This window comes from Anser anser (genome assembly GCF_964211835.1).
Source record: "Anser anser genome assembly, chromosome: 2".
In the NCBI taxonomy this organism is placed as follows: Eukaryota; Metazoa; Chordata; class Aves; order Anseriformes; family Anatidae; genus Anser; species Anser anser.
The window spans coordinates 162,525,844-162,550,637 of record NC_139721.1 but is presented as its reverse complement, the minus strand read 5'-3'; the positions used below and the strand labels follow the sequence as shown (position 1 = coordinate 162,550,637).

At 60.1% G+C, this 24,794-nt stretch overlaps 2 protein-coding genes across 3 annotated transcripts; one reads left to right on the top strand and one right to left on the bottom strand.

The window, feature by feature from the left end:
• Window positions 1-300: 300 nt before the first annotated feature.
• On the bottom strand, window positions 301-5,717 carry LOC310893671 (zinc finger protein 777-like). 2 transcript variants are annotated; one of them, XM_083822969.1, is made up of 6 exons: window positions 5,488-5,717; window positions 4,191-4,317; window positions 2,871-2,984; window positions 2,571-2,696; window positions 2,347-2,481; window positions 301-2,097 (listed from the first exon to the last, which is right to left on the bottom strand). In XM_083822969.1, exons 1-6 carry the CDS (start codon window positions 5,587-5,589, stop codon window positions 1,190-1,192), a joined length of 1,512 nt encoding a protein of 503 aa, XP_083679095.1. In that variant the 5' UTR covers window positions 5,590-5,717; the 3' UTR covers window positions 301-1,189. The 2 variants fall into 2 exon arrangements, with proteins under 2 accessions (XP_083679095.1, XP_083679096.1); XM_083822970.1 differs by having other exon boundaries at window positions 301-2,094.
• A 329-nt stretch (window positions 5,718-6,046) lies between these two features.
• LOC310895568 (uncharacterized protein) lies at window positions 6,047-23,092 on the top strand. Its single transcript, XM_083827036.1, has 11 exons — window positions 6,047-6,752; window positions 7,340-7,466; window positions 7,988-8,095; window positions 8,273-8,389; window positions 8,635-8,748; window positions 10,043-10,920; window positions 16,606-16,993; window positions 18,086-18,181; window positions 18,805-18,918; window positions 19,093-19,206; window positions 21,299-23,092. The coding sequence occupies exons 1-11, from the start codon at window positions 6,393-6,395 to the stop codon at window positions 22,303-22,305; spliced, it is 3,423 nt and encodes a 1,140-aa protein (XP_083683162.1). The 5' UTR covers window positions 6,047-6,392; the 3' UTR covers window positions 22,306-23,092.
• Window positions 23,093-24,794: the final 1,702 nt, after the last annotated feature.

Genomic DNA, 24,794 nt, shown 5'->3' with positions numbered 1-24,794 from the left:
CAGCCTGGTGCCAGAACTCCCCCCCCATTCCTGGAGCCCCTCCACATATTTCAAAGTCCCCGCTGGTCCCAGCCCCTCCGTGCCCCTAGCCCCCCCCCAGTCCCCGATCCCTCCCCATACCCTCAGACCCTGATCCCTCGTACCTCCCAGCCCCTAATCCCTCCCCGTACCCCCCCAGACCCTGATCCTTCTCCAAACCCCCAGACCCTGATCCCCCCCCCCCCAGACCCAAGGCCAAGCACAGCCCGGCCGCGGCCGTCCCTTCGCCCCCCCAGCACGCCGACCAGCACACACCACGGGGACGAGGGGCTCCTGCTCTTTATTCCAGCCCCGCCGCCGCCCCGCGCCGTGGTGGGTGAGGAACCGTGGGCCACGGCCCGCAGGATAAAGGCACACGGGGAAAGTCACGACGGCGACCCCACTGTCGCTGCGGGAGCCCCGTCCCCACATTTCATCCGCCAGAACCCCACCTCGCCGCCCCCCCCGCCTGCTCCCACCCCCTCTGGTGCTCACCCTGCACAGGGATTGCTCCCAGCTGCTTTCACGCTTTTCCCCCGAATTATTTTCCCATTCGCATCCTATCCAGCTCTTTGGCTCCATAACGTCCTCTTACTCTCCCCGGCGACTTCCAGAAGGGGAGGAAAGACCCCACACCAGCTTTTATCAGTGCTTGCAGCCCCCCTGGCCGCCCGTCAGTGCCGGGACCTGACCCTGGCCTGGCAGAGCAGCTGCGGCACCGCGGGGATGCTGCGGCACCGCGGGGATGCTGCGGCACCGCGGGGATGCTGCAGCACCGCGGGTGCTCAGCTGGAGGCTGACAGCAGCACGACAGAGCCACGTTCAGCTGTGGGAGCACACGTTTCCGACAGCCATCTATCCACACCTCCAACCTGAGGAAGAGTCCTTCACCCACACCAGGTCCTCACCCACGGCAGAGGCTCCTCCAGCAAAAAGAGCCGGCGGGCGCAGACACGCTGGGCAGGGCAGGGCGAGCTCCAGCCAGGCTGCCCAGGACTCGTGGCCAAGGAGGGGGAGAGAGGGGACAACAGCGGCCCTCTGTCCCTGGGAAATGACCCCCGTGCTCTCACGGGATCACAGAACAACCCGAGGTGGAAGGGACCCACGAGGATCATCGAGTCCAACTCTGACCCTTCTCTCCTGCTACATTTCCTACTTCACGCACCCGCACTTAAACAGGTGCCACTGACAGAGGCGGTTTGTCCCTGCACTCGTACGGGCTCTCCCTCCTGGAGTGGGTCTTCTGGTGTCCGGACAGGTGGTCGTGCCGCTTGAAGGCTTTCTGGCACTCGCCGCACCAGTACGGCCGCTCGGCCTGGTGGCGGTGGAGCAACTCGGAGGCCCAGACAAAGCTCCTGTTGCAGCAGGCGCAGAGGGTGAAGTGATGCAGGTCGGCGTGCATCCTCTGGTGCAGCATCAGGAAGTTCTGGCTGGAGAAGTTCTCCATGCATTCACTACACGTGTACATAATTTTCTGAGGCGACAGCGGGTACCGGTTGGGGCTGGGCTTCTCCCACTGCGCCGCGGCGCCGCTCCCCTGGGCGCGGGGCTGGGCGGCCGGGCAGGGCGGCAGGCTGGCGCACTCCTTGGCGTCGGAGGGGGGGCAGAACCCCGTGGCCGCCCGGATCCGCAGGTGGCGCCCGATTTTCTTCTTGGACATGAAGGCCTGGTTGCAGTCGACGCAGACGTACGGCACCCAGTTGCTGTGGCTCCTCTGGTGGATGATGAGGTTGATTTTGAGCAGGAAGTTCTTCCCGCACACGACGCACCTGTAGAATTTCTCCCGAGAGGAGCCGCGCTGGCAGGTCGTGGTCCTGCCCACGCAGGCGCTCTCCACCGGCTTTCCCAGCACGGTGACCGGGCGGCTGGGATCCGCGCACACCGCTGCTTGGCAGAGGCCCGGGATCTGCTCCCTGCCCAGCTCTTCGGGCACGTCTGCCACCAGACCCCGGCCACCGTTCCCCGCATCTTTTAGGTCCTCCTTCTGCAGCCCCTCCAGCAGCCGTTGAGGTGCCGCCAGCTCCTCCGCAGCAACCTCCTCCCGCGGGACCTCTGTTGGGACCCCCACATCAGCACCTGCTGGAAACGTTCACAGAAGCTGAGCGTCACCCTGCCGCTCGGTTCTGAGGACAAGGCACAAAGACGCAGGGGCTTTCCCCGTGCCTGCCCACCCGGGAGCTGCTACGAACAGCAGCACCACTCCCCCCCTCACACCGGGACCGCGGTGTGGGTACAGGCAGGGCACGGGTACAGCCAGCCACCGGAGACACCCCTGGGTGGCCTGGCACGACAAACACCACTGAGGATGGGGGGGGCTCTGCCCAGTACCTGCTGCAGGGGGGGGAGATGGAGGCGGCCTCAGGTTCACCACTTCACGGCAGCACCTGGAGACAGGGCAGGGCGGAGAGGGGCCCGGCCGGCCGAGCTCCGCTGGGGTGCCGCCGGCTCCCTGAAGGACGCGTGCTGCAAGGGCAGAAGCGGGGATTAGGACACCGGGTGGCACACGGGCAGGGCCCGGGGTCCCTCGCACAGTGGTCTGGCCAGGCACTCACGTGTGCTGCAGTCCGGGGCGGCCGCGGGGCTCCTGCTGCCCTCCAGGTCCCTGCAGCTCCCCTCACGGGACTCCTCTGCCTCTGCCTGCAGAGCTCCACCGCTCGCGGAGCCAGGACAGCCGGGCTCTGGGGGCAGAAGGGAACGTGGTGTCACCAGCAGCTGCTGGGGTCCAAAGGAGCCAGCACAGGGGCTGGGGGTCCCCCCCAGGGCATCGGAGGCTCTGCAGCACGCGCATTATCACAGCAGCCGCGGTACCAGGGGAGGGTTCCAGGCCCCAGCACGATCCCAGCGTCACCCACCTGCGGCTGACTCTGGGGGCACCACCGCTCCCTCCGCGTCCGGCTCCGCTGGCACGCACGGCTCTTCTTCCTTCTCAATCCGAGATAAGAGTTCAGGCTTGGCTAGGTCACAGTCTGTTCGAGGGCAAAACAGGTATCAGGGGCAAGGCACGACGCTGCCTTCGGGCGCACCACAGCCTTCTGCATGCACAGACTCCAGTCCCTGCCCAGCAAAAGCTCGTCTCCAAGCAAAGCAGCACCAGTGATGCACACGGTGAGTTAGGGATGCACAGGAACCAGCAGGGAGATCTAAGGGGGTATGGAAGCACCCTCTGGGTTATCTGACACCTCCCCAGTAACAGCCACAACGAAATCCATCCCCGCTCCACCTGGGGATGCCACCGCAACCTTCTGTTCTCCCAGAACCCCCCTACAAATCGGAAAACACGCTGAAGCACAGGAGAAGAATCATGCATCCCCTGGTGAACGCCTGTTAGCCCATGCAGCAGCGACGCGCCCTGCCCGTGCCCGCTCCGAGCCACCACGTGCCCGCACCGACGCTCACCGCTGGGCGAGGGCGGAGGACGGGCTCGTGCCGGCACCAGGAGACGGGCACCAGGTCCGTGACCCACGGTGGGACCGGGCTCGTGCCTCGCATCGTGTTTTGGCCCAGGCTCCGCAGGCTGCACTTAGAGCAGAGCCCGCGGGACGGCGAGAGGCGGCCTCGGCACCCGCTGCGGGGAAATCCAGCCCCTGCTCAGCGCGGGACAGAATTATCGAGGGGCACGAGGGTCAGGCCGGGCTGCGTGGGGTGCCACCACGCAACAGGCAGGGTGCAAAGCACGTCACATCCATGCACATGCCCCGAGGGGAACGACGACTGCTTTGGGGCGCTGATTTACACCACCAGGGGCGGGCGGCTTGCTGCAGGCCGCCAGGCAGGGCCAGGCGGTGCCTTCATTTCGGGCCACCTCCGTGCCACCACGGGCTCCCAGCACCGTGCGGCTTCTGCAGCGGGTTTCCGGACGGCTCACCGCAGCAGGACAGACAGACAGCACGTCCACCATGCCGGCAGGGAACCCTAGGGGGACGTCGGCAGGCACGGAGCGGGAACTGCTGTGACAGCTCAGGGAGGCCAGCGTACCTGCTCTCCACGAGGAGAAGACACCGAGCCACTTACTACCCCTTCCTGTGTCCCCCAACTTCTGCTCGCTGCCAGAGGGGACAAGAGATCGAGCAGATCGTTTGGGGATCCCAGCGAAAGGCAAAGGAAAGCAACCCTGAGTGAGCAGCCGGGGCAGCAGCAGCGGCGGCTGCAGACCGGCGGGACCGGACGCCTACACAGGGACACCAGCATCTCGTAGCTGCTCTGCATCACGCTCCGGTACAGCTCCTTCTGCCCGTCATCCAGGAGGGCCCACTCCTGCGTGCTGAACTGCACCGACACGTCCTCGAAGGTCACCGGCACCTGCGGGCACAGCGCTGGGCTCAGCGGCCCCGTAAGACTGAACCCCCAGCCCCTCAAACACCCGCTCAGCCCCCAAAGCCGCCCCCCGGCTGACCCGCAGCCAGACGAAGACCCCATAAGCGGCCCCCAAGCTGATTCCCAGTCCCACAGACACTGCCCCAGGCTCCCAACAGCCCCACAATCGAACTCCACACTGACCCCCAGCTCCACAAACACCCTCCTCAGGCCAGAATCAGACCCAAAAGCAGCCACCAGCCCCCCAAACGACCCCCAGACCAATCCCTGGACCCTCAAACACCCTCTCACTTCCCAAATCGCCTCATAAGCGACCCCTAGGCTGGCCCCCAGCCCCACAAACACCCCCCCCGGCCCACAAAGCATCCACAAAGCGACGCGCATCCCCACAAAGACCCCATAAGCATCCCTCAGCCTCCCCCCCCTTCCCCACAAAGACCCCATAAGCAGCCCCCAGGCTGCCCCCCATCCCCACAAAGACCCCAAATCACAACCCCGGCTCCCACCCATCCCCACAAAGACCCCAAATCACCCCCCCAGCTCACCCCTAACCCCACAAAGACCCCAAATCACCCCCCCAGCTCATCCCTATCCCCACAAAGACCCCATAACCAGCCCCTGGCTCCCCCCCATCCGCACAAAGACCCCAAAAGCAGCTCTCTGGCTCACCCCCATCCCCACAAAGGGTCCAAAAGCAGACCCCAGCCTCCCCCCCACCCCCACAAAGACCCCGAATCATTCCCGCGGCTCTCCCCCATCCCCACAAAGACCCCATAAGCAACCCCCAGCCTGCCCCCCACCCCCACAAAGACCCCATAACTGGCCCCAGCCTCCCTCCCACCACCACAAAGACCCCGTAAGCAGCCCCCAGCCTCCCTCCCATCCCCACAAAGACCCCATAAGCAGACCCCAGCCTGCCCCCCACCCCCACAAAGACCCCATAACTGGCCCCAGCCTCCCTCCCACCCCCACAAAGACCCCACATGCATCCCCCCGGCTCTCCCCCATCCCAACAAAGACCCCCAGAGCAGCCTCCAGCCACCCCCCCGCCCCCACAAAGACCCCAAAACCACCCCCCAGCCTCCCCCCCGACCCCACAAAGACCCCACAAAGACCCCACAAAGACCCCCCCCCCCGCCCCCCGCCGGGCCGTACCGAGGGCAGCCGCAGCCCCCAGGCTCCCCCGTCCCTCAGCGCCGCCTCGGCCCGCTCCAGCCGCCGCTCCAGGGCCTCGATGCGGGCGTGCAGCTCCGCCATGACCCCCGGGAACGGGACGGGAACGGGGACGGGAACGGGGACGGCCCCGGGGGGCGGCCCCCGCCACCTCCCCCGGCCAGGCCCCGGCCCCGGCCCCGGTCCCCGCCGGCCGCTCTCTCCCACAGCGGCCCCCGCCGGACGGGCGGCGCCGAGCACCGGCCCCGGGAGGGGATTTGAGGGGTGGGGGAGGCCCCTGGGGGGGGGGGGGGGGTCTCACGGGGCTTTTTTGGGGGAAAAAAGTGCAAATTTGGGGGGGATTTTACCCCACCTCCGCGGGGGCCAGCGGGAGGGCTGAGGGACCAGGAGCCCCCCGAACGGGGGGCTCCTGGTCCCTCAGCCCTCCCGCTGGCCCCCCAGCTGCCCCCCCCCGTTTTATTTCTCCCGGTGATTGACAGCTGTCAATCACCCCGCCGCCTCTCCGTGAGGCCGCCGGCCGGCAGGGGACGCTGTGGCGGACGGCGACAGCCCCGGGGGGGGGGGGGAGGGGGGCGGCGGGGGGCCAGGTGCGGCGGAGGCTCCGGGAACGGTGCAGGTAGGGCCCGGTCCCGGTGTCACGGTGAGGGGGGCTAAGCCCGGTCCCGGTGTCCCCCGACGGGGAGGGAGAAGCGGTCCCGGCGTCCCCCTCACGGGGAGACACTCCCGGTGTCCCCCCCCCCACCAGGCTACAGCCCCGGTCCCGGTGCCCCCCCCCCGGCGATTTAAGGCCCCGGTCCCGGTGTGCCGAGGCCCCATCGCTTTCCCCTCGCCGCCCTCAGCAGCCCCCGGGCGGAGGATCCCCGTAAACCCCCCCCCCCCCGGGGGCAATGGCCTCCCCGCCGCCCCCCGGCCCCCTCTGCCCGCCGGGCCCCCCCGGCAGCGGCTGCATCTCGCTGTGGACCGTGGTGGCCGCCGTGCAGGCGGTGGAGAAGAGCGTGGAGGCCCACGGCGCCCGGCTGCTGGGGCTGGAGCGCAGGACGGTGAGCACCGAGAAGAAGTACGTGGACTGCGAGAGGACGGTGGTGGATTTCGGCAACCAGCTGGAGAGCAAGCTGGCCGTGCTGGGCACCCTCGTCCAGGAGTACGGGCACCTCCAGCAGCGCCTGGAGAGCGTGGAGAACCTGCTGAGGAACAGGAACCTCTGGGTGCTGCGCCTGCCCCCCGGCCCCCGGGGAGAGGTGCCCAAGGTAAGGACCGGCTCGTTGGCGTTATCCCATCTCGTTATCACATCTCAGCAGGGCCTTCAGGCCGTCCCCCGGGGTGCCGAACGGGTGCTGCTGGCCAGGAGGGGGGGTCCCAGGAGCCCCATCGTTGCCCTGAGCACGTCAGGGTGTGCAGAGGGTGCTGTCCTGCGCCGCGAGCAAGGATCTGACCCGGCTGATGGCTCCTGTGCATGTCTGCCTGAGCCGAATTTCACTGGCAAAGGACAGACTGTTACATTTTATAACAAACACTAACTTCTTTCCTGTGGAAATGACACCGAAGTATACGAATTACCTTTATTATGGGACCAGGGGAAGCAGGAACATTGAGTATTCACAGAATTAGCACGAATTAACAAAGTTATTCAAACTGAAGATCCTAGTCCTTGCGCTCCTTGTGTCATGACAATACCCGCAGATAGGATTTCTTCTCTCCTTTCAGCACTTGATATATGTTAGCAGTAAAAAAGAAATAGAAATGTGGACGTTTTCTTTCCCCGGTGCTGTAAGCACGGCAGAGGTGTCTCGCCGTACCCGAGCGGGTGCTGAGTTTGTGACCTCTACGATTGCAGGCCCCAGAAGGGTCTGACAGCAGCGCCGCTGGCTTCTCCGAGCAAGAGTGGGAGAACCTGGAGGAATGGCAGAGGGAGCTGTACAAAAACGTGCTGAGAGGGAACAGCGAATCTCTGATCTCTCTGGGTAAATAACTTGTCAGCTGTCGGCGCTTCTAGACTAGCTCTGTTTCGGGGGACTTCTTCCCACGCCTGGGAGCTGAAGTTGTAGAAACACGGCGAAGGCTGTGCCCGCTGCTGAGGCCATGTCGCGTCCAGCCCCTCGGTGGCCAGGACTCACTGAGGTGGGCACTGGCTGCCGTCGCCTCCAGAGGCTGCTCCGTGCCAAGCACAGCCCGCAGACCCCTTCCCTCAGGCCCGCAGATGTTTTCTGCGATGGGGCTGGCTGCCCGAGCCAGGAGCCACCATCTGTCGGTGGGCCCTGCAGAGGGCTCTCACCAAGCGGTGTGTTCTGGCCCATGGAGCCGCCTCGGGGCGTGCAGCTGCTGCCAGCAGCGTTTGCAGGGGTCCCTTCCTCCCCGTGAGCACCGAGGACTTTGCTCACCCCTGCAGGCCTGTGTTGCTGCAGGCTCGCTCCCTCGCCTGGCACCTACAGCGATGAGGGCAGTTCGAAGCAACAATTTTGAAGATAACATCTCTGTGCCTCAGCAGATTACGCCGTCTCCAAACCCGACCTCCTGTCCCGGCTTCAGAGAGAGGTGCCCTGCGATGAGGTGGCTTTGGGAGAGAGGGAGATTCCTGTGGAGCCAAGCGCAGGCAAGGAATGAATTGATTGCGGGTTTATCCTTGGGGATAATGCCTGTGTGTTGTTGTCACCGGACAGATGATGGTCCTGATTTGCTCTCGCAGGAACTTCTCGGGTCTTAGGAGGAGCAAGTTCCAGGGGAGTAATAGTGTTAGAAAACATGTAATGGGGTTGATCTTTCCCATTAGCAGAGTCTCTGGTGTTTAGACCTGATGCAAGCAGCCAGGACAGCAAGGAAGGAGTGCAGTGCCCGACAGAACAGGAGAACCTGGAGGCAAAAACAGTGTTGGCAGACCCCACACCCGGTGAGTGCTCTTCTGGAAGAGCGTGCTTGGACACAACGGCGGGGAGGACGCTGTCCTGAAACGTGGTCAGCTGTGGGGTATTGGGAAGACTCCTCTACAGGGCTGAGTAAAGCTCCCAGCAGTAGGAGCAGGAGGTGCTGGAGAGAGGTTGAAAACGAATGCTGGGAGCAAACCTCCTGGGTGCAGCTAGGGAAGGGCCCAAGGGTGCTGTGACACCCGGTAAGGGAGTTCCCTCTCTATATTAGCAGAGTACTGCATTCCAGAGCCGAGCTTCGCAGGCGCTCTGAAGCAAGAGGACGAGCCGTGCACGGAGGAGCAGGGAGCCGCGGAGGACATGGAGTTCACTGAGCTCAGCGTGGGTGAGTTCTGGGCAGTCCCACAAGGCGCAGCGAGAGCTGGTGCTGCACAAGGGCACCCAGGATGGTCCCGCGGTGGGAGAGCGTGTGCTGAGGCCTGGGGAGAGAGCAAGAGCCTCTCTGAGGTCAGCAGAGCAGACAGAAAGCTTATCGACAACTTTACTGGTAGTAAGGTTAAGGATCCGGGTAAACAAGGCACTGCAAGTGAAGAGAGGGGCATAGCAATACAGGAATCGTTAGGATTGAAGTTGAGAACAATTAATTCTCAAGGTCTTCTCCAAAGATGGGCTGGGATGGCTCTTCCATTCCCAACAGCAATGTAATACTCGATTAGTAGGCCGTTGGTAGGCAGCTCACCAGTCGCTTCCTTGTTTCATGCTTTCTCCCTCACCATCAGTCCTGGTCTTTGTTTCTCCTTGTTGTCAGTGGGGCTTGCTCCGTTTTTGATGTTTGCCCTGCTGTGAGTAAACCTTAGGTGCTTTTTCTCATGCCCCTAGTGTCACCTCTGCATGTTGTCACCTCCCCGCTGTCAGGCGCTCCTCAGCACCAGTGAACTGGGAAGCGACGCTGTCCGGACAGGAGGCCGATCCCTGTTCAGATTCTGCCCTCACGCTGCCCACAACTTTTTAAATGGAAACTGCCAGCAGCTGGTTGCTTTTCCATCGACAGGCCATACTCCCGTCCAGGTCAACTGAAATTAAAAGTTTGGGTAGGAATGAGAGTCAGAGAAAGTTCCCGGCAGGTTTGGTGTGAGTGGAGAACCCCAGGCACCTACCTCAGAGATGAGAAGCAATGAACCCTCCGAGAAAATGTACCTGTACTGCCTCAGGGGGACCGCGGGGGATGCTTCCTGGCTACATGCACATCCAAAGCAGCAGTAGGCACATCCTGACTCAAAAACAGCGAGTGTTCATGTGTCCCCTTTCATGAAGGAGGCCACACAGGTGGTTCTCCACGTCCTGGGAGTAGAGGGAAGGCAGATGGGGAGGCAGAAAACACGTTGGAGGAGGACAGTGGCTGCAGACAGCTTTGCAAACTGTCTGGGGAGCACTGAACACTTGTCTTGAAAGGCAGCGCTCCTCTCTGCCCCCTGCCCGGTGGCTTTTCACGTTCACCGCTAAGCCAGCTGAAAGGGAAGCGTTCCCGTGCTTCTCAGTCATATTCTCTCTTCTTTTAGTCTCTCTTCCCTGTGTTAGAGGGGCCTGTTTGGTTCGGGGCTGGCAGGGGAACGAGTGAGGGGGTTTCAGAAGCGTCTCGTGTCACCCACCAGTGAATGCCCCTTTGTTTTTCCCCTCAGTTCCAGCAGATGAGGTGATAGCGTTCAAAATAGAGCAGCTGGACTCCGACGAATGCCTGCAGAGCTCGGAGTCCCCCACAGCTTTATCCAGGGATTCGGAGGAGGTGGTCTTCGAGGGTCCCAGCGAGGCGCTGCCCTTTGATGGTCAGTACGGCTCTCCCGTGCCCCTGGGAAACCAGAGCACAAGCAGGCTGGTGCCATCCGCTCACGGGGAAGGTGGTCTGGGCGAAATCAGCACCGTCGCGTTCTACAGGCAAGACTGTCCTGAGGAGAGACCCCACTCCTGCGTGGCGTGTAGGAAGGGCTTATGCCTGAAGAAGATGCTGATGATGCAGCAGCAGAGTCACGGCACGCTGTGCAGCAGTGAGTACCCCGAGGACGGGGAGGTCTTCCTCCAGCAGCAGCACCAGCAGATCCACGCGGAAGACGGGTCCCACGTGGCCAGGGGGAGCTTCAGGCAGAACCAGAATGCAAAAGCCAGGGACAAGGCGCGCGGCAGTCCCAGGTGCATGAAAAGCGTCGGCGCCAACGGCACTGACGAGCCAAGCCAGAAGAGCCCCACGCGGGGAAGGGCTTACAAGTGCAACAAGTGTCAGGAGTTCTTCCCCCAGAAGAAAACCCTCATCATCCACCGGCGCGTGCACTCGGGCCGGAGCCCAGGGGTCCTCTGGTGCTCGTACTGCGGCAAGACCTTCAGCCATCCCTCCAACCTGACCCGGCACCAGAGGATCCACACCGGGGAGAGGCCGTACCAGTGCAACGAGTGCTCAAAGCGCTTCACCCAGAAGCAGCACCTCCTCCAGCATGAGAAGATCCACCTGCGTGAGAGGAACTGTGTGGCTGGCAGTCGCGTGAGGGAGGCACCGCTACACAGCTTCTAGGTCGCGCGGGGCTCACGTGGCCCTGCGGCCCCGGGGTGGAAGAGGTAGGGGAGGAGAGAACCTCTGCTGCTCAGCACTAAAGTCCCTCTAGCAATTTATCCCAAAGGTCCAAGGAAAGTAGAATTAGGATCCAACTTGGCATTGCTGCCCTTTTCTTCGCGGCGGTGATGGCATGCCATAATACCTCATAGTCGGCCCCAGGATCTCTTAAAAATAAAAGCGTCTGGGGCTTCTCCAGCTTTGAATCCGTTATTTGAACTGGCTACAGCAAGGTAAGGTTTTTTGAAGCAGCTGCTCTTTGCCTGGAGTTTCCCTGGCTGCTCTCCTGGACAAACTTCTGCTGTGCTCAGTTTCACGGGCAGGTTTGAGTTACAGGTTTGCGAAAGGCTCCAGGCAGCTAAACACGTGCACAAGGTGAGGTCTGGCTCATGGCCTGCATGGATGCCCCATTTGCCAAAGCGGGGCAGCTGGTCAGTTCCTAGCTCTCTCCATGCACAGGCCAAGTGACCTTTTCATTGCTGCTGCTGCTCGGGAAGCTCGCTCGAAATACAGGTTTGTCTCACGGAACGGCTGAGGCTGGGGGCACCTCTGGGTCCGTGCGGTCCGACCCCTGCTCCTGCAAGGCCACCCAGAGCTGGTGCCCCACATCCAGGTGGCTTCTGAAGATCTCCAAGGAGGAGACCCCCCAGCCTCTCTCAGTTCCTTCTCTGGAGCTTAAAATCAGATTTATTTTTCTGTAAACTACAGCGGTAGGGCCACATTCTGCCCTGATGTGTGAGGTTGTTGTGATGTGCACTGGGTCCTGCTCCGCTGGAAACCGGGTTTGTACTGCAGTAGCTGCGGGGAATTCGCCTCATTGCCTCTCTCCTGAGCACACCTAAGGGAGGTGGCATTGCCCAGACTTCTCCTGAAACCTGCAGGACTCCCAGTGGAACTGAAACGGGAAAGCACTTGTAAGCCAGAGGCAGCGCACAGCTGTACTCAGGCTGAGGTGAGAGCTGGGATAACTTTCTGCTGACTGCCTGTACGCTAACACTTTTTTCGTTGTATGTCACTGTTGTCTTCATCTCCCTTTCCTCCTGTTAGCTTGGGTACATATGATTTTTTTTTCATTATATCCCCAAATGAAATGTGTTTAACAAATGGCCCAAATACGTCGTGCAACTTCAGGGCTTGCGTGGCTGCCTGACCTGGTTTAAAGCTGCTGCGGGTTCTCCCCATCACTCCTCAGGCTTTAGAAACCCCTCTGTCGCTGCCTGGTCCCAAAGTGTCTGCTGAGGGGAGGATGCAGGTGCCTGGCTCGCCCCTGCAGGGACAGAGGTGTTCCTCTGGTCCAGCTGGCTGCTGGGGCAGATGTTTCAGCCTGGAAGCTCTTTTGGCCAAGAAGTGAGGTCCCTCTCCAGGTCCTCGCTGTTCATTGCTGCCTGCTCTGGTCTGTTTAGGCTAACCCGATTCGTGCAGAATCCAGAGCAGGTCAGGGTGAAGCTGCGTGACTGCTCTGAGCCTGTGCTGCGGGACAAAGCTGGCACAGAGCCCCTGGCAGAAGTGTCAGCGGCGCTGCAGGTGTTTGCCTGGTGACATCTGCCTGCAGCCTCTTCTCGCCTTAGTGCCGCCGAGGTCTTTGATTTCTCAGCTTCCGACGTGTCTGAGCGGGTCTGTGTGTGGTGAGCCTCTCTGTGCACGCAGCCGTTTTGTTTTTTCCAAATAAGAGATCTGAGGGGACAGAGGGTTCCACGTTTCGTCACTTCTCGGTGCTCAGTGGCCACTTGCTGCCATAAAACCGGTCCACATTCATTCTTTTTCTTCCGTGTTTGACGTGCTGAAGGAAAATCTCTTGGCAGTTAGCAGTACAGGGCATTTGATACCCAGACAACTAGTCTGGGTCTTGTTCAGTAAGCAGGTAAACTAATCAGTCCTCCAGTGGTTTCCTGCTGACTCCGATTAAGCTGCTTCTCTCCGTTTTACCTTTTTTGTTATCTTAGACTGAGCCTTCAGGGCAGGGAACACATTTCTATCCGTGTGTGAAACGCCAGTTACACCTACGGCAGTAGATACTTGATTTTTTTATAATAATGACATTAAACTTGAACGGATTAAAGTGCCAAGTCCTCAGTGCTTCTGTTTTTGGTCCTTTCTAATGTCCCTTTACCTGCGTCGCCTGGCCCTGGGTGTGAGTGCATAGGGAAAGCCTGCGTGCATGGTCACAGAGATCCCAGGGGTCTTCCCATCTGTGCGGGAGGTGGGACGGTCTGTCACACACACCTCGCCTTCCCTGCTCAAAGCGAGCGGCAGTTTGTTGTATCTCACCTTACTGATTAGAAGACAGAAGCCTCCCTTGCAGACCAGAGTGGGTTTTCATTGTTTTTTCTTCTTCTTTTTTTTTTTAATACTGCAGCAGCACCTGAGCAGGAGCGTTGTTTTCCATGTGTGCATGAGATCCAAACAGGGCCTGAATGGTAATAGCGACCAAAAATAGCATGTAAATAAGCTCACTGTACAATTCTCATCCTGCAGGCAGATCAAATTGATCCTGCTGCAGGCAAAAAGTTCTCAGCAACCTCAGCGTTGCAGCCGCCATCAGCTCAGCCCACTCCTTTGAGTCTAGGAAGAGCAGGATTGTTCTGGGGTAAAGATGCAGAGGTGCTCCTGTATGCAGCAGCAGTTTGCCCTGCGACCTGAGCAGCCGAAAACTTGGGAACACTTCAACTGTATTTGTGGATCGTTCTACGAACCAACAACTACAGGCGGCTTTTAGGGGCCGTTCTGGCAAAAGGACAATAAAAACACTGAGGTCCCGCCACGTTACCGTCTCCAGTCCTTGTTGTGCCACTGCTGTGTACGTTCTGGTGCTGACCTCCTGCTCTGCCACTCCGTCATCTTTAGGCAGTTGAGTTTGCAACAATAATTAAAGAAGCTGTCTGCCTGCTGATGAGTTCACGCCTGAGACGTCTCCGTTACCACAACCGTAAAAGAATCAGCGAAACGTTGGGCATTTTAGCACTGTGGGCTGAGAAGGGTTACACTATCTTAACAGCGCTCTCCTATTTCTGCCTGTGAGACCTCGTGTTTCAACTGCTACCAAAGCATCAGAAGCAATTGATGTGCTCCATGTTTCACCACGTCTTGATGCTGGCTGTGATAACACAGACGGAGCAGTATTTTGCGCAGTGAGTCACAGTTTCCCTGTTCTACCCAGCTCTCTTGTATTTCAGAGATCAATATGTACATTTCAAACAAATCTCGGAGCTATTTTGAGGCTTGTGCAGCTTAAGTTTCAGAAATTCAGCCCCGAATTCAAGAACAACTATTGCCAAGTGACACGGAAATGCGCCGCTCTCCCAAGAGGGAAGAAGAATCCTCGCCCAGACGCCGTGATGCTCACGGGACAGAGCAGAAGCTGCAGGGAGAGGCCAGGGAAGACGCAGGTGGGGAGGGAGAATTTCAGGAGCGCAAGGCGATGCCTCGTGGAGTCTTCACACCTCCTGTGAAGAAGTGCCGTGCTTTTGCCCTCCTTGGGTAGCACTTCTCAGTGCAGCTCTTTTCTGATCTTCTGCTGCATGGTTTGATACAGCTCAGGCTGGAATATGACTGCAGCCTCTGCCTCAAAGCCAGATGTCTAGGCTGAGTTATTCTTCACAAAAGAAGAAAAAAGCATGCTCAGAAAACCAGAGAAGAACCTAAGCTGACCCAGGACAGCAACGACCCATTGGACTCTGGAGCTCCGGAGGGGCAGGCGCTGAGCTCTGCTCCCTGGGGACAGCGCCAGGACGCGAGGGACCGGCCCGGAGCTGGGGCAGGGGAGGGTCAGGCTGGGGGTTAGGGAAAGGTTCTGCACCCAGAGGTGGTCGGGCACTGGGACGGGCTGCCCGGGGACGGGGGCACGGCCCCGAGCTGCCGGAGCTCAAGGAGCGTTTGGGCACCGCTGTCAGACACAGGGGCTGGGTTTGGGGTGATCCTGCACAGAGCCAGGATTGGGACTTGGTGATCCTGGTGGGTCCCTTCCGACTCAGGATATTCGGTGATTCTGTGACTCTGTTTTGCTTAAGAGCAGCTCAAGTTTTTGTTTGTCCATTTTTCAAGTACCTTCTGCTGTTAGAGCAACTCCACATCTTTTATTGCTTTGCGACTTCAGATTTTTGTTTATAAAAGCCTTTCTGCGTGTCTTACCACACAGGGGCAGGAATTCTTTGCATACCACAGGAACGCGGCCACTTCTGCATTTCGGATTGGCATGCCAGCTCTCCTGCACCCAGCGCCTTACGCAACAACTAAATGCAAGACATGAGGGCACGGGCAGGTGCAGAGCAGCTGGCCTCTGGCAGTCCCTCACCAGCAGGCCTCCGACAATGCACGTGCCACAATAGCTGTCACCCAGCGCCGTGTCCAGGTTCTTAAGCCCCTTTCTCTCCCTTCCTAGGGTGAGCCAGGCTGGATGGGGCTGGGGGCAGCCTGGGCTGGGGGCAGGGGGCCCTGGGCATGGCAGGGGGTGGCCGTGGGGGGCTTTGGGGTCCCTTCCCACCCAGACTGCTCTGTGGTTTAAGGCAAGCTGGTAGGAGCAGTTTATTGTAGGGCAGGTCAAACACCTGATTCCTACTATTGGAGGTGGCTACAGAGCTGTCACAACTCAGCACCATCCTGACAGCTCTCTGCAGCAAGAACGAGCACATCAGCCACATCAGTAATGTCAGCAAACACTTTTATCTTTGCAGTTGTGATCACCTCGGAGGTGAAGGAGGCCCTGTAGGTCCTGTTTTGTGTAGCTGGTGGCCAGGCAGCTTAGCAAGTGGCCCGGATTAGGATGAGGTGAGGTCGTGCTGCCCAGCAGCCTGCAGGTATGGCACAGAGGGTGGCCTGGAGGTGTTACCTGATCTGGTGAAGGCTGCTCGGCGGGGACACCCGCAGCGGAGCCCCTGGGTGCTTCTGGCCAGGCTGGAGCGTGCGGAACGCGTGGAGGCATCACGCTGGGAGGCTGGTGGCAGCGCAGATGGGGTGGTAGCAGGGCCAGGCAAACCACAGCCGGGGCCAGGACGCGCCGCATGGCCACCGTGCCCCTGTCCTGGGGCCGTGGCAGTGCCGGAGAGCCCCCAGAATGAACCTCAGGTGCCAGTGCCGCGCCCCGCACCGCGGGTCAGCACAGGCCTCGGGCACAGAGGGGATCGTGCACCCTCACAGCTCCCAGGCGTGCTCCAGCAGCCCCCGGAGCCGGCGCCCAGCCCCACGGGCAGGCGCTGCTGGAGCTGTGCAGGGAGCAGCCCCCAGCCCCTCTCGGGGCAGCCTGGGCCAGGGCTCCGGCACCCGCCCGGCACGGACGTGCTGCTGGGGGGCAGGGGGAGCCTCCCGGGCTCCGGGCCCGGCCCTGGGCACCGCCGGGCAGAGCCCGGCTCCGGCCTCTCGGCGCCTCCCTGCAGGTGCTGCCGGCCACGGCCGGGATCCCCCGGAGCCTCCTCTGCTCCAGGCTGAGCAGCCCCAGCTCTCCCGGCCTCTCCTCACAGCAGAGGGGCTCCGGGCCCTGCGGCATCTTCCTGGCCCCGCACCGGGCTCTCCCCAGCGCGTCCAGCTCCCCCCTGGACCGGGGGCCCAGCACCGGACCCCGCACCCCAGGGGCGTCTCACCGACACCGACCGGGGCCGCTCCGCCTCCCCCCCCCCCGCCCCAGCTCCGGGGGCCGCGGGGCGGCGGCAGGGGGCGCTGCGGGGCCGCCCGCGGAGCTCGGGACCGCGGAGCCCGGCGGCGGCGGCGGCGGCGGCCATGGCCGGTGCCCGGGTCGGGCGGGCGGCGGTGTCGGTGTCGGCGCGGCTGCTCCGCCTGGAGGCCCGCCTGGCGCGGGCGGAGCGGCAGCTCCGGGCCGCCCTGGCCCTGCGCGGCCGCCTGCAGGCGCTGGAGCGGCGGCTGGAGCGCGGAGGCCGGCGGGGGGCGGCGGCGGCGGCGGCGGCGGGGCCGCGGGCCCCGGCCCGGTTGCGGGCGGCGTGGGCGCCCTTCGGCGAGCGGGAGCGGCGGGCGCTGCGCGGCTGGCGGCGGGCCCTGCGCCGGGCCCCCCGCAGGAGCCCCCGCGGAGCGCTGCCGCCCCGCGGTAAGGGCCCGGGGGACGGCGCGGGGCGGGGACGGCAGCGGGGAGCCGGCGGCGGGGCGGCGGGGGCGAGGGGGCCGGGGCTCTCCCCGCCGCCCGTGGCAGCAGGAGGCGGACCCCAGAGGCGCAAAAGAGCCCCCCCAGTGCCCACCCCCGCCGCGGGATCCCCCGGTTCCCGGTGCTCGGAGCCCGGCCGCCACCTCCGGGCACCCCCAGCCGTGGGCACCCGCAGCCTGCGCCCCTGTCCCACCGCCTCCCTTGTATCCCCCCTCCTTCGGTGTGAAACCTCTGCCCCTCGTCCTGTCGCTGCCAGCCACCCTTCTTCCCTCTCGTGGTCACCGCTGCCTGCGGCTGTGCCCGTGGGACCCGCCGTCCCCGCGGTGCCCGCCGAGCTGCGATGCCGTGTGGCCGGACAGGCAGACCGCTGGCATGTAACAGCATTTTCTGTTCCCTTTGCGCAAATGTCTGTGGTGGGTTTTACACCCCTGAAGGACTGCTCTGATCCCTTCGTTGCGTTACCGGAGCGTAAAGGTAGAGCAAGGTGTGGAGCATCAGCCTGTTTCCCCCTATGTATTTCACGGAGGTGTTCTTCTTTTCCGATGAGTTTTATTCATAATTTTCCCTTACTGATGTTCTTACTGAGCTCTGTTCTAAGACGTGCTCTTTATGAAGCGGTGAATTTCGGTATCCGGCAATGCTTTTCTGATGGGCTACAAGTGCTGTGGGTTTTACCGAGGGTGACTGAGCAGAGAATGGCAGAGCCAAACCAGCAGCAGGACTCAAGAACGAGAGTTCAGCGGCACCTTCCTCACCCCGGGACTCCTGCAATGAGATTTGTTTACTGATGTTGGCTGCAGCAAACCAGACATTACAGCTGCAGAAACTTTTGCGTGCCTCTGAAACTCAACCCCCTGCTGGGGGCTTTGTGACAGGTACCTGAGGCCTGCTGGAGGGATCTTGGGCAGCAAGAGCTAGAGCCAAAGTGAGGTTTTCGCTGGTATGAGGGCTAGAACAGAGCCGCTGAGCCTGGGGTGGGATGAGAGTTTTAATTAATGTTGTATACGGAATTAAAATACCCTTGGTTCCTATTAACAGAGGACAGCATAATCCATGTTAAGCAAGAGGAAGAGTTGTGTGCAGCGGATCAGGAAGAGGTGGAGGCTACGGGAGCTCTGGAAGGGCCCTGCCCAGGTGAGTAACTGCATACCTCGCAGGGAAAAAGAGGCAGAGGGATTAAATTCTAAGCTTTTGTTTGTTTTTTTGTTTCCCCCTCACGTATTCCGAATATTTTATAAAAAGCTCACAGGTTTTGAGCAGACTTGCCACCAGGCCTGACTGGCAGGCAGCTGGTATTTCATCTTTTCCCTTCTCGCGGCCACCTTGGAGTGCGTGGCTGGTTTTCATCCGAACAGTGGAAGGGGAAATGTTTCACTCCCCCTTAAATTCCTTACTCTGCGCCCCTCAGGCTGACAGCTGTAAGCTGCTTACTCACTTTTTTGGGCCAAAGAGTTAGCTCGGAGGAGGCAAAATCAGTGGCAGGACCAGACGTGCGGCCGGTGCGGCACCTTACTCTTTATGAGGGGTGGCAGCTCTGTCTGTTGGCTCCGCTAATTTTATTTGGCCTGTCGCTTTTAAAGCAAACTGGGATTTCTAGACCTTGCTGTCAGATTTCATTTAGGAAGCGGGCTTATGGGAGCTCATGTAAAATCTAGGGTTGGCATGGGGAAAAACAAAACAAGGACAAGTCTCACCCTTGTAAAATCTCGAACTTGAGCACTTCTGATAAGCTTGTCTTGAATTTTGTCCTTTATCAGAGCCAGCGTTTTATGAGCCTGAGACTTCAGGTCAGACCAAGAGAGGCACAGAGGCGTATGCCAGAGAGCTGCAGGGCACAGAGGGTGAAGACATCCCAGGAGACCCTGACACGGGTGAGGATTCCCTGGAAAAAACTCCCGGTGTAGGAGTGACCACTCGGGTGGCTCTTGATGTGTAGGCTCAGGTGGCTCCTGAGGCTTTGCCAGCACTTTTCTTACCTTTGTGAGCTCCTAAATCTTCTGTGCTTTGCATCTTTCTCAGTTGTGTACATTTTCCCCAATGAACAGAATTCCAGACTTGTGCAACTGATGTTTTGTCATGGATTAAACAAGAGGAGGAGCCATGCTGCCCTGAACGGCAAGACTCAAAGAAAGAAGAAATCCGTACAGACCCAGGAACAGGTCAGTAATGAATGCCAGCTGAGATTTCCTGGGATAGTGGATCTAATGTAGAGCATGTTTTATATTATATTAAATGTCATGGCCTTATAATGTAAGCCATGAAAGAACTGATGCGAACCTCAGTCTGCCAGTTAATGTTTGATCACAAAATGATCGGGTTCTGCCAGCTGAAGTCTCTCTTCCCTCCCTCAGATGCCCTAAAACCGTCATAAACACCGCCTTGGTTTTCGTTTAGGCAGGCACAGTGGTGTGCTCAGGTTGGTAGTTCCAGCCGGCTTGGTGTGTCCAAACCTGGTACCAGCGATCGTGGAGCCTTGGCTTTGCGTTCCCAAGCAGGAGAGCTCTCCTGCAGCAAAAGGCAAACAACTTTAGGCAGCTTTAATGCAGACAACTTTAGGACATGCCGTTTGGAGATGTCCATGGTAACAATAATTCAGAGGAGGTTTTGGACAGAGCAGGTGGAGTATGGATTGTCGTTGAGGTGGAGTTGATTGACAGAGATTCATCTTTGGGTCACGGCTCAACCTCAGGGAATAGGTGTGCCAATTTGGACAGCGATTTTAAATACAACCTCTCAGACGGCAACCCAGGGCAATTCAGTATAGCTCTCAGGTGGAAAATTGAGGAGGAATACGCAGAAGAATATTTTGTATGGAAATCGGTTGATAGCCTAGGCTGCCTTCACTTCCTGTAAATTATTTGGGCATTCGTGGACACTGACAGCCACGTGGTGAAGCTGCTGTAGAGTAAATTAATGGATGATCCCTCGGTATGCCAGTGACTGTGTGGGAACTGCCTACGTGAAGGGTTTCACCCCACAGAAAAAAAGATCATCTAGGGTACTGCCCTGGTGTAAGGCTGGATCGGCTCCACCTAACTCTTTCCTGAGACATCTGTTCAGACTGCCGTTAGGGGCCCCGGGGCACGGGCTGCCAGCTGACTCTGTTCCAGGCCTTCCAGCCTGTCCTGCCGCGTGCCCCGCAGCCACCGAGGCGCGAGGACGTGCTGGGACAGTTACGCTGGTGCCTTTTGCCTTCACGCTTTAGCTTGGCCTGTGGCAACATGTCTGTGTGCTGATGTCCTAGCGTGCAGCAGGGGAAATAGGAGCTCGGGATGTTTCCGCGGTGTAGGTAACGTTGGTCTCAGCTGGCCAGTCTGTGGTCCCGCACCGTGCTTGGTGCTGTTTTCGGTAGCAATGCACCGCGGGGGCAGGGTCACGGGGGCAGAGGAACCACGGAAAATGAGAAGCCCGAGCCGAAGTCCACTGATGGAAAATAATCGTGAAAACAAAACACTGGGTTATTGTCACAGGGAGCTGTAATGACAGAAAAAGGGAATTTGCAGTCAATGGAGCAACAGGCAGGGACGAGTGGGGTGTACTTTGCCCAGTGATAAATCTAGAGCTGTGCCTAAGCGGCTGAGGTGCTAGGTACCTGTTGGGGTTGGATTACTGGGAGCCAGAGGAAGGCAGGAGAGGTGTCGAGAGCAGAGACAGTCTGGCTGAGAGCTGTCAGCTCTGGCGGCCTCGTGCCAGGAGCGTCTGGGTATCAGCTGCAAGGTGCGAGAGCCTTCTCCTTGCCTCAGCGCTGCTCTGAGCGCTCTGAACTAAACGCGGTAGGGGGGTGTCTCCCCGCAGAAGCCCAGCCTGCAGAGAGAGCAGCCCGTGGGCAAGAAGGGGTCGTTTACACTGATTCTTTACCTGGCTTTGCTGCCTCAGCTTGGACCTTGCTTCTCGAGATGCGCGGTGGAGCATCCGGAGAGCAACTGAGAGCACTGAGCTGCAGGTGTCCACCCTGTTATTTACACGGCGATCTTAGGCTCACGCTTCAGACGTCTGAATGAGAGGCAAAGATGAGACATCGCCTTAGTGATTTTTCACAGAGATTTAAAGAAATAATTGCTAACAGACCGTTTATTTTCCTGGAGATTTTGTTTCAGTGGCACTCTGGTACTCGCCCTTCCCCTCAGTACTAAAGCCCCCCATCTTATGCGCTTTGCCCGCTGGTGCTGCACGCCTATTGAAGAACATATTTTCTGTGATACCCTTAAGAGGCTTCCTTAACTGAAAGTCTGTGAAATCTGTCTGTTTCAGTGCATGGTGAGAACATGAAGAAGGATTCTCTGGCCGATAGCTTTGGAAGCACGGTTTGTGACTCTGGTATACTGGGGAGACCCGGAGAGAAGTTTTCCAAGGATCCTAGCCCTGGAGTGACGTGGGACAGTCAGTGGAATTCAGAAACGATGGAAACAAGCACCACCAGGAACGGCTTCGGGGATGACGCTCGGTACAACCAAGCATTTGGTGAACACTTAGATTTCTTTAGCGCTCAGGAAAACAACGTTGGGAAGAGACCGTGTGCGTACAGCAAATGTGAGAGAGACTCCAGCCAGCAGGAACATCTTCCAGCTCCCCAGGGAGACCGAGAAGAGATGTTTCCAGGCCCCGTGTGCGAGAAGAGGCTCAGTGAGAGGATGCTCCAGCAGCAGCCAGGTGCTCCAGGGGAGAAACGCGGGGGGCAGAGGGCTGCTCCTGCCTCCCGCGAGGGGCTGCCCTCGGGGCCGCCGCTGACGGCCCGCGTGGAGCACGGACAGAAGGCTGCAGGCGGAACCAGGCTCCGCGAGCACAGCGGCCTTTGTGCGGAGGACCGTCCGTCCGTGGGACACGGGGAGAAGCTCCCCGCCGAAAACCCCTTACCCAGCCCCTGCGGGGATGACCCGGGGGACGTGTCGGAGGCACCCAAGGGCAGCTTGGTGAGCCAGCAGCAGAGCCAGGGCAGGGGGAAGTCCTACATCTGCAACGACTGTGGGAAGAGCTTTGTTTGCCATTCCTGGCTTGTTCGACACCAGATGACTCACACAGGAGAGAGGCCCTACAAGTGCTCAGAGTGTGACAAAAGCTACCGGAGAAAAGATTATCTTCTAAACCACCTGCGCCGCCACTCGGGAGAGGGGCTGTTCCAGTGCCACCTCTGCAGGAAAAGATTTGTGCTCAGGAGGAGTTTAATTAAGCACCAGGAAAGTCACGTGCAGGAAACACAACTGACTGTGGGCGCTTGGCCCTGCGCAGAGGTTCGGGAATCTGTTGTGCACTCCAGATAGAAAACCCTGCCCAGCTGTGGGTTTCCCGGCCTGTTTAGGGGCAGGGGTGCAGCAGGATCTCCCAGGGGGCAGGAGGAGGCTGTTGAGCGGCCGCCCTGTGCCCCCTGCCCGGGAAGGGGAGAATGTTGGGGGTTGTTTCCTTCAGGGCATGTTGGGGTGGTTTGTGGAGCTGCCTCGCAGCTCTCAGCTGTGCCGAGTGTGTAGGAACGGTGTCGAGGATGTGTAGGAAATCTGCAGCGCTCAGTTACTGCTGGCTGAGTCCGCTCCGGGGAGAAGCGACATCAGCACACGGAACGACGCGTGGCGCTTCAGGCCGGACATCCGAAGGGTTGTCCTGAGACGTCTCAGAGCCCAGAGACTGGTGTAAACGTGAGTTCAAGTTACTGCTGGTTCACCAAGCGTCTGAAAATGTGTGAGGGAACACCCCACGTGTGTGAAAACCTTTGGGAAAGGAAGCGTTGACCCCGTGGCTGCCTCTCCAGCAAGCAGCAGCCGGATCACATAGCCTGCGGGCAGCGTGTGCCCTCCTGAGAGCATGGTTTGGGGACTCCATGCTGCTGCACCCCGAGGGAGGGCTCCTGCGGGCTGGGGCTGGCCTGGACGAGGCGCTGCAGAGTGACCGGGGGGCCTGGAGTACGGTTCCCATTTTGCGTAGCCTTAAAGTTCTTTTCCGCTGTACTTCGCCATGTCGCTACAGGTCCGCTGGGGTCGTTTGTACAGTTTTCTGCGTCCCGTGAAAACAGAAAAGCTAAATACTAGCCGTTTGCTCAAAGTTTTCCCCCGACAATTTTGTGTTTGCTCGCTGTTGGTGTTTCTCCGGGGGCAGTGCTGTTAGGGAGGTGTGCCCCTCGGTGACGGGAGGCCTGGGGTATAAATTGGTGGCATCGGGTTGGGACAAAGGCAGCGGCAGCCCGTGTTGGTGCAGGGCTTGCTCGCCGCCTGTCCTTACAGGCTATGTCAGATTGAGGCTGAAACGCGTGGATTTGGCTTATTTTGGCTGGAAACGTGCGCTTTTGTAAAATTTACAGTATCGGGAGAGCCCCGCGCCTCGTTCCCTGGGGAAGGGAGAAGAGATGAGGCGGGAGGTGGCGCCTCCCCCGATGCCGGTGTCACGGTCGCTGCCCCGGGACCCCCGGGTCCTGTCCCCCCCCGCCCCGGTCCTGTCACGCCGCCCCCCGCTCCCCTCAGGTTCCCGCCGCTCCCCGCCGTTGCTATTGGCAACGGGAGAGCGCGTTCCCGCCACGCCCGCTTCCTTCCCCTGAAGCCACGCCCTCCTCCAATCAGAGCCCTCCCCTCGCTTCGCCGGCCAATCGCAGGGGGGCCGCGCCGCACGTGCCCGCGGCCATTGGCTGTGGCCGGGCCGCGCGCGCGCCCAATGGGAGGGCGGGGGCAAAGAGGCGGCCGGCCAATGGCGAGGGGAGGCGCGGCGGCGCTCTGCGCGCCTGAGGCCGGATTGGTTGCGGCCGGGGGGCGGGGCAAGATGGCGGCCTGATCCCGCTCCGAGCTGTGGGGGTGCTCAGCGCGGGAAGCCTCGCGTCTGCAGCGCTGTGCTGACAGAAATTTCCTTCGCAGCCGCTGGGTGGGTTCGGCAGGGCCTTGGTGCCTGCAGTGCAAGTGCTTGGGGCTGAGGCAAAGGCTTAGCCCCTGCTCAGCCTTCTGCCCTGTGTGTTCGCTTTGGGTCGTGACCCAGCGGGTGGCAAAGTATCACAGAATCACAGAACCCCAGAACCATCTAGGTGGGAAGAGACCTCCAAGGCCACCCAGTCCAACCTCTGACCTAACACTAACAAGTAGTCCACTAAACCATGTCACTAAGCTCAACATTTAAATGTCTTTTAAAGACCTCCAGGGACGGTGACTCGACCACTTCCCTGGGCAGCCCATTCCGATGCCCAACAACCCTTTCAGTAAAGAAGTTCTTCCTAACATCCAACCTAAACCTCCCCTGGCGCAACTTTAGCCCGTTCCCCCTCGTCCTGTCACCAGACACGTGGGAGAACAGACCAACCCCTACCTTGCTACAGCCTCCTTTAAGGTACCTGTAGAGAGCGATGAGGTCGCCCCTGAGCCTCCTCTTCTCCAGGCTGAACAAGCCCAGCTCCCTCAGCCGCTCCCCGTAAGACTTGTTCTCCAGACCCCTCACCAGCTTCGTCGCCCTTCTCTGGACTCTCTCGAGCACCTCCATGTCCTTCTTGTAGCGAGGGGCCCAAAACTGAACACAGCACTCGAGGTGCGGCCTCACCGCTGAAACCTCACTGGCCCCACGATTCCTCCTGGCAGCAGAGTGAGCGGCTGGGTGTAAACACGGAGCACGCTGCAGGTGTCAAAACCAGTGAGATGTGCCTCACGTTGAAAGGCAAAACATTTAAAGACAAGCATATACAAACGCGGTGCTCGATAGATACCACGTACAGGTAACGTACATGCACAGCCCGTGTTTGTACACAAACGCAGACATGTACGCAACACATGAAGGCAAGGTGTCAGCT